This window comes from Brachypodium distachyon, chromosome 1, assembly GCF_000005505.3.
Source record: "Brachypodium distachyon strain Bd21 chromosome 1, Brachypodium_distachyon_v3.0, whole genome shotgun sequence".
NCBI lineage: Eukaryota > Viridiplantae > Streptophyta > Magnoliopsida > Poales > Poaceae > Brachypodium > Brachypodium distachyon.
The window spans coordinates 24,419,558-24,428,149 of record NC_016131.3 but is presented as its reverse complement, the minus strand read 5'-3'; the positions used below and the strand labels follow the sequence as shown (position 1 = coordinate 24,428,149).

At 44.9% G+C, this 8,592-nt stretch overlaps 1 protein-coding gene across 1 annotated transcript; it reads left to right on the top strand.

Moving 5' to 3' along the window:
* The first annotated feature begins 699 nt into the window (after positions 1-699).
* LOC100823963 (ankyrin repeat domain-containing protein 13B) lies at positions 700-7,331 on the top strand. Its single transcript, XM_003563146.4, has 3 exons — positions 700-911; positions 1,011-2,740; positions 6,634-7,331. The coding sequence occupies exons 2-3, from the start codon at positions 1,109-1,111 to the stop codon at positions 6,964-6,966; spliced, it is 1,965 nt and encodes a 654-aa protein (XP_003563194.1). The 5' UTR covers positions 700-911; positions 1,011-1,108; the 3' UTR covers positions 6,967-7,331.
* The last annotated feature ends 1,261 nt before the right edge of the window (positions 7,332-8,592 follow it).

The following is an 8,592-nucleotide window of genomic DNA, read 5'->3' as shown; positions in this document are numbered from 1 at the left end:
CGACGTGCCTCGCGACGGTCTACGCAGCGGCTCTACACTGGAGTCTACCACTGCTGGCGTGGCACGGCCAAGCTCCCTCACTGGAATCCCAACCCCCCCCCCCCCCATCTGGATTACTCCCCAAGTTCAGTTAAATATTGAAGGAATTCAAATTTGATGGAACTTGTAAAGGACCCAAGAAAAGCGCATCCATCCAGATTAGCTCCAACCACCTCCACAACATTTCGACCAGTGAAAGCAAATGAAAAATGGATCAATTTATTTAGAGGCCATTTATTTACGAGCATAATAGACGACCTATTTTTTTCCGTTTAAGGATCACGGCAATCATGCAGTAAAGGCACATACAATGGTTGATAAGACTGTCTTATCTTAGGCATTTCACGTTAATTAGAAAAGATAACAAAACATGTTGTACAATGAGTTATCTCTTAGTGTTCTATCTTAGAATTAATGTTTACATGAATAAAATTAACTAAATAAATGCTAAAAAAGGTGAAATCTAGTACAACGATAAATTTGCCTTATCTTTACCTTACCATTCTTGTGAAGAGATCATCTCTTAACTAAGAAAAAGCTTGTGAGTTTTTTTCATTTCTCTTTCTTTCATGTCAAATTTTATACTTCCGTGACATCGCCAAGCCCCCCTTCCCTTTCCTGGACCTCTCACTTTTCAATCTCACACCTTCATGCTGTCTCTCTCTCCCCGGTCCTCCCCACTCTAGATGCCAATACCCCCTGTTCCTGGGCAAGCCCATCATCACGAAGGAGGCTCTACTCTAGCGTCGTAGCACTAGCTTGGGGTCTAGAGAGAGAAGACACGCGAGAACAGAACAAAGACGAGACGGGAGAGAGGACCCAGTAGGGAAGAAGAAGAAGGGAACTCCGAGATTGGGGGGCAAGGGCAACTGGTGAGCACGAAAGGAATCCCTCCTTCTCCATCGATTATTCCTTGGTTTTCCCCTTCCGTTATGCTCAATTCTCTGCCTCTTTTGCTGCTGGCGTTACAGATCAGGGCAACAGGCCTCCCCCGGAGAGGCGACGCTAGGCGTGAGCTCGGACGTTTCCTCCGATTCGCTGGGAGCTGCGCGCCGCCGGTCGACGCGCGATGGCGGGCGTTGACGCGGAGAGGTACGCGCAGAGCCCGGCGCATCACGCCGTGGCTATTCGGGACCACGCTGCCTTGCGCCGCGTGCTGGACGCGCTCCCGCGGGCGCGGAAGCCAGAGGAGATCCGGACGGAGGCGGACTCCATCGCCGAGGAGACGCGCGCAGAGGCAGTCTCGGCCGTCATCGACCGGCGCGACGTTCCTGCGCGCGAGACCCCGCTCCATCTCGCCGTCCGCCTCGGCGACGCCGTGGCTGCCGAGATGCTCATGGCTGCTGGGGCTGACTGGAGCCTGCAGAACGAGCACGGCTGGAGCGCGCTCCAGGAGGCCATCTGCGCGCGAGAGGAGACGCTGGCACGCGTCATCGTGCGCCACTACCAGCCTCTCGCGTGGGCCAAGTGGTGCCGCCGCCTCCCCCGCGTTGTCGCCACCATGCGCCGTATGCGCGACTTCTACATGGAAATCACATTCCACTTCGAGAGCTCCGTCATTCCCTTCATCTCCCGCATCGCACCCTCGGATACCTACAGGGTCTGGAAGCGTGGCGCCAACCTCCGCGCCGACATGACGCTTGCAGGCTTCGACGGGTTCAAGATCCAGCGCTCTGACCAGACCATACTCTTTCTCGGGGAGGGCTCAGAGGACGGCAAGGTGCCGCCTGGGTCATTATGCATGATTAACCATAAGGACAAGGAGGTGATGAACGCTCTTGAAGGGGCTGGTGCGCCGGCTTCGGAGGCAGAGGTCCAGCAGGAGGTCACGGCGATGTCACAGACGAATATCTTCCGACCAGGGATAGATGTTACTCAGGCGGTGCTGCTTCCACAGGTCACATGGCGGCGGCAGGAGAGAACAGAGGCCGTTGGCGCATGGAAGGCTAAGGTGTATGACATGCACCATGTTATGGTGAGTGTCAAGTCAAGGAGGGTTCCCGGTGCCATGACAGATGAGGAATTCTTTTCAGCTTGCAATGAGAATGATACTGAGAGTGAGGGGTTTGATGATGTCCTGACTGAGGAGGAGAAGAGGCAGCTGGAATCTGCGCTTAAGATGGATTCTCCAGATGCTGGTCGTGCAAGCCAATCTGACACGTTTTTAGGTCCTCGGCATAGTTGCTTTGAGCCAAGAGAGAGGGAGATACCAATTGAGGATTTGAGCATTTCTGGAAATGGGGACAGTAAACATGATAGGAAAGGTTGGTTTAGTAGTTGGGGAAAGAGGGGTCAAACTAGCAGTAGCAAGCAAGAGGGGACGAAGAAGATGGCACCTCCAAGAAGTTCGCTCTGTGTAGATGAGAAGGTGAGCGACTTCCTTGTTGAATCTCCATCAAATGTACAAACGAAACCAGGCAGGCATTCAGTAGATGTAGTAAGAGCGGATGCAAACAGAAGAGGCAAGGAAAGGGATCGTAAACCTACCACTTCAGAGAATGGGCATAGGCGCAAAGAAAGTACCAAGGAAAGTGAGTATAAGAAAGGTCTAAGGCCTGTTCTTTGGTTGTCCCCTAACTTCCCTCTTAGGACTGAGGAGCTCTTGCCACTGCTTGATATTCTTGCAAACAAGGTGAAGGCAATTCGTCGTCTGAGGGATCTACTTACAACAAAACTGCCTCCAGGAACTTTTCCTGTCAAGGTAAAACCATAAGATCCTAAATGTTTCATGATGCAATGCCTTCGCTTCAATTTGTTTTGCCAGCAAGTCTACTGTTTATTAATGGTTGCATCGAAGCTACAGTAATCCAGTGGGTTGTTTGCGTGAACATGGACGCGTAACAATGCAAAAAGTCTATGGTAATTGACTAGCATGGAGTATGTAGTGTTTCTGTCTCTGTTTGCTAGTCACTGTGATTGCTGCTTTCAATACATATATATTGTATATCATATTCTATCAACTCCTTCCCTTTTGTTTTATTGATGAGATGTGAAGCAGTTGCCAGTTTGTCAAGTAGAAGTGTAAGGATCAAATTCCTAGATGTTACTTTGTCTCGCTTTCTGATAAATGCAGACTGCAGTTACCTACAAGACTAGTTAAGTTGTTTTTAGTAGGGGAGAGCCCATGCACCTTCATTATGTTATCTCTATTTGTCTGTCTTTATTTAAAAAGTTCCTTCTGAAAATATTGATCAAATACCAATAAGATGTTGCAATTGGGTGTGTTGAATGAACTGCATTCTGTGAAGCTACACTTTGTTCTTTGCCTCTTTGGATTAACAGAGATAAAACATATTGTAGTGCTTTAGTTTTATGGTGTCCTTTGATGTTATCCATGAAAATGCAATCAATTATCAAACAGAATAGTACAGCTGTACTACAATTTATCCCTGATATCCCCTACTCTTTTCATATGGCTTGGTTTGTCTTGGACTCTTGGTGATTTAATGCATATTTGACAAATATGTAAGCCTATTTATTTGATCCTTTAATATTTGTATCTGTTCCTTTGATCTCCACAACTTGATGTTTTTTCATGTACTAGGAACCAGTTGGTTTCTGGCTCATGATAATCTGAAATGACACTAAACAAAAGCATACTGTCAAATGATCGGTATCTTTATCTAGTTATACAAGTTTATAAGCCTGTGCATACTAGGTTTTTGGGAACCGAGAGATTAACTGTGGCTAACTGGAAGATGAGGTCTCAGACAGTCAGACCCCTAGGCTTGCCTGTGCAGTAGTGCCACCTGGCAGCACACATGAGTTGAGGTGTATGTCCGGGAAGGACAGTAGGGAAGGAAGGGATAATTTCTAGGATTAATTGTTGCTTGCGGAACAAAAATGCTTTATCTATATATGCCAACCTATGTCCAACAATCTGAACTAATTCTATATAAAGAATTCTCTTTGATAACTAACTGAAGTGATAGGATAACCAAAAGAACTAAGTTCATGTTTTACCCTGAAATTTCACTTAAGTCCACATTTGGTCCTAAAACTTCAAAACTGTATGAAACTGAACCCTTAACATTTAAAACTCTTCACTTCTGGACCGCCGGATGATTTCAAAGTGTTTTTTATTGATGTGGTGTCCACATGAAGTCGGTTTTACTGATGTGTTGCCACATGGACATGAGGTGTACATTTGGTCATGAGGAGGCCTCCCCTATCAGGACTCTCTATGAGGTCTGGCCAGCTCGCAAGAGGAGCAACATCAGTGTATAGATGCACATGGTCCCGTTCTGCCCACTGACCCGTTGAACCGCCCCTGTAATTTGGTACCAAACAGGACAAGGGTCAGCCCACACAAGTCTACGACCGATCAGGGTGATGCCCCATTTCCCCGCGCTTTGACCCGGTTGTCTTGCTCAGTCAACGCCGCTGAGCACAAGCACCACCGTCACCTCCTGTGCTTTGCCAGCGGAGGCTCTCTTTGATGAATCATATACTTCTCCTGAATTAGTTATCCCCATATGGTACTCTCCAACATGGCAACGTCTCCCTGCCGGCTAACACTGCCCACCGAGAACACTGAGCACATGACTTTGCAAGTTCAACAACGTCTGCAAGACCACATGATACTGTAGTTCTTCCCCATCACTGCTCTTTAGCTAGTCAAGTTCAGTTCTTCGCACAGAGTAAGCCGTGCATGTATTCTGTGAATTTGTTAGTACAACATGTAGTTCAGTACAACAAGTATCTAGCACAACTTATTGTCTTAGTTCAGCACAGAGCAGGGCAGCAACTTGCTAATACAACTAGCAGAGATGGGGGAATGTATGTGAGTGGATCAAACTTGAAGCAAGGCAAAGGGGAGGGGTTCAGAGACTACCCTGGGGCTTGAGGTCTGGGTCGACCCTTGCCCCTGGAATTTCCAGCAGGGTAGGGGTTCAGCAAGGGGGCCAAACCGCACCGCCCCCCTTACACGCATGCATTCATCAGTGGGATTAGAGATTTAGAGGAACATGATTGGGGTCGGATTAGTTGGGCAAGAAGACAAAGATAGAGAGGAAAATGAAAAGGAAGAGCTGACATGTAGGCCAAACCCATCCTAGTCAGCATTCACATCAGTATTTGTAGGGTTTTTTTTTCAAAAAATTAGTTGGCACGACGCAGTAAAAACCACCACTACATCAGCAAAAAGCGCTCTGAAATCATGCAAGGGTCAAAAAGTGGACTGTTCCAAAAGCCCAGGGTTCAATTTCGGACAATTTCAAAGTTTTAGGGCCACAAATGTGGATTTCAGTGAAAGTTCAGGGTTCTAAAGTAGACTTCTTTCTAAGCAAAACCTGAACTTGGGAGATAATATTGATGGTTTGGTGCATCTCCTCTTGGTTGCATCGCTGATACTACCATCCCACATTGCAGTAACTTGATCTTTTTATCCAATTTGTGATAATACTGAAGCAGAAGCTTACAGGCCAAAAGTTACTTCCCTTCTCTTAAACAGTGATTTAGAACATGCATTTATTCCCACCATTTGGTCAATGGTGATAGATGGACCTAATACGAAAACCTTGCCCATCTACCATTTTCCGGAAATGAGTAATGCAAAGTTCTGTGTTTATTGAAAGATTTCTGTAACTACAGATTTGGGGGTTCAGTGTGTAATGCCATTGCCCTGGTGGTTTAGTCCCAGTTTCAGTTTCAACATAAGAATACAATCTGTTTGAGAATCTACATGTTTTTTCAAAGTATTAACAGAGATTTCTGACAAGTTGGACACTCAGAAGATAAACTTTCTATCAGTCACGTAGGCTCCAGATCATTCAAATCATATATATAATCTGGTACTGTTACTGGCCATCGTAGATTGTGTTTCATCTGAACCTTGGTTGCATTCTTTGTATATTACCCTTTGATTGCTTGGTTGCTATCTTGACAGCTCAATCAAGGCAGCGACTGCTAAACCTAATAAAATAGACACCTTGCTTGCTATTACCCATTGGTTGCTTGGCTTCTATCTTGACAGCTCTCCTCGAGTGAGCGATTGCTAAACCTAAGAAAATAGAAAGCACCTTGCTGCATGTACATAGTATTCCTTTTGTTACTTGTCTCCTTTTCAGCATCTCGTGTATTGAGTTTTGTTCTATGTACACTACTTTAGACTGTTTAGCTTTTAGGTTGTTACCATCAAGCGAACATTGCTGTAGAATATTTGTTAGCTTTCATTTTTTTATACCACTAATGGATTGTTATTTTGCCCATGAAGCTTCAGGCTGGTAGTTGTAACTTTCCTCGGTCAACATGACTAGATAGCTTGTCAAATATATAACGATCTGACTGTTTCATTTGTCTTAACCATAAAGCACCATAATTTGACTACCAAACTAATGTGAGTTCGGCATTGAGGTGGATTATGATAATCTAGCTTTTCCAACCAGCTTTCGTGTGTATTTTGCCACAGCAGATTATAAAATAAGTTCAGCGCAACACACTTCAGCAATGCCAAACTAAGCCTAAGCTAGTTTGTCTAATCACAGATGCATACTAATTAAATATTAATTGAAATGTATTATTTATGTTTTTCTGTTTTTGATCTTTGTGGACTGTTAATGCGGGTGCAATTGACTAACAAGTTATTTCTCTTAGGTTGCCATTCCAGTTGTACCTACAATCAGGGTTCTTGTGACATTCACAAAGTTTGAAGAGCTGCAGCCATTAGAGGAGTTCACAACGCCTCCTTCCAGCCCTGACAATTGCAAGAGCCCAGTAGCGCAGACGTCTTCAAGCTCCTGGGTTCAGTGGATCAAGGCTCCCTACCGTCAGAACTTCTCGGCAGGACAAGGCCCCAGCAGCCGCGTGGAGGACATCCAGGATCCCTTTGTTATCCCTGCAGATTACATCTGGACAACACCAGAAGAGAAGAAAAAGAAGACGCAAGAAAACAAGAACAAATCGAAGAAGGGCAGAAGCGCAACTTAGATAGATAGCATTTGGTGGTCTGAGGTATACTGTGGACTAGCCTGGAATCATCAAAAGACCAGTTACTCCAGTGACATGCTCTTATCTGACAGGATTTATGAGTGGAAAGGTTTGAAGATTTCAACAAACTTCGGTTGACCAGTGTCGATTCTCAAGAAACAACCGCTTGTCTAGTTTCGATGTTATAAACATTTGTTGGTAACATTCTTTCTTTAACCCAAATTCCGATTTGCTGTGGCTTTAGTGCTTTACTAGTAGATTTTAACCGAGTTGGCTTGCTGATAATTACCGTGTGGTTTCATTAATTGCCAGCGGCTTTGCATTCTTGATGTCGCTAAACATCAGTACCATTTCTTTTTCCGAGATGCATCAGTACCCATGTTGGGAATGCTGGAATCATTCGTGTGCGTCTGGTCCAGAGTTTCGCGTGCACTGTAGTTTGTTACGTCCCATATCAAGTGACTTTCTATTACATGTATGTAGACGTTTTTTAGACATTGATACACTCAAATTTGGACAAATTTGAGTCACTTAATATGGGACGAAAAAAGTATAATTAAATATGGGATGGAGGGAGTATAATTATTCAGATCATCTAGCAGATCTCGTGTATCCCCTGTCTGGAAAAAGTTAATGAGCTTCAAACCAAAAATCGCAGCAAATAGATACGGTATATCGCCCAGCTTGAAAAAACTATTACTCCATCCGTCTAACAAAAGATGTCTGAACTTTGTTAAAATTTGGATGTATCTAGACACAATTGAAGGTATAGGTGCATTCAAATTTAATCAAAGTTGAGACATCCTTTGTTGGACAGAGAAATATTAAACTTTAAAAGCTCATTGCCTCGACATATATCTACAGATTCAGTTTTTACAGATCTATCTTAGCATTTTCACCTCCGCTGACGAGCAATCGACCTCACCTTCACCAAATTTGGGCGCAAAAATCCCCATTTCGCGGGATATATCCTGTCAATTCCTCCGTCTGGGGGGTGGAGGGGGGGAGGTCTGCCTTCCCGTACGGCCTGAAAACCCCACTAGACAGCGGGCAAGGTGCCATCGCCGACGAGGAGTGCCGCCGACGCGTCCTACTGGAGGTGGCGCGGAAGCGCTTTCTGCCCACTCCGCCTCCTGCCTCGTTGGGGAGCTCCAACGTCGCCGCGACCAATGCGGAGGTCTTTTGTTAGGTTATTTGCTTTTAATTTAGGGTATTGATGCTAGAATTGATGAATGCTACTTTTAATCATAAGTTAAGTTGTTCTTGTTGGGGAATGCGTTGTTCTTGTGATGAATGCGAATGGACACGTGAAGTTTCTTTTAAAATTTACTGTATGAAATACAAGATCTGTTCTTCTCGAGGCGTAATGGCCCCGCAAATCCGTTTTTAGGTAAACCGTAAAATTGTTTTACGGGCCATCGAGATGATATGCTTGGTCATAGTTTTTCTTTCCTATCTCACTAATCAACAAGAGTCCATTGGATCTGTTGTTCACATTTTACTAGCATTGCCATCCCCTATGTACTAAGGGCCCATTCTGTGGCCCTCCAACTCCCAAATCCGCTAACTCCACGAGTGGAGCAGTAGCGAACGGTCCAAATTTAGGTTCTAAAATTTCAGATCTAA

Coding starts and splice junctions, on each gene's coding strand:
- LOC100823963 (XM_003563146.4), top strand. CDS start 1,109: ATGGCGGGCGTTGACGCGGAGAGGTACGCGCAGAGCCCGGCGCATCAC. Junction 2,741..6,633: donor CAGGAACTTTTCCTGTCAAG/GTAAAACCATAA, acceptor TATTTCTCTTAG/GTTGCCATTCCAGTTGTACC.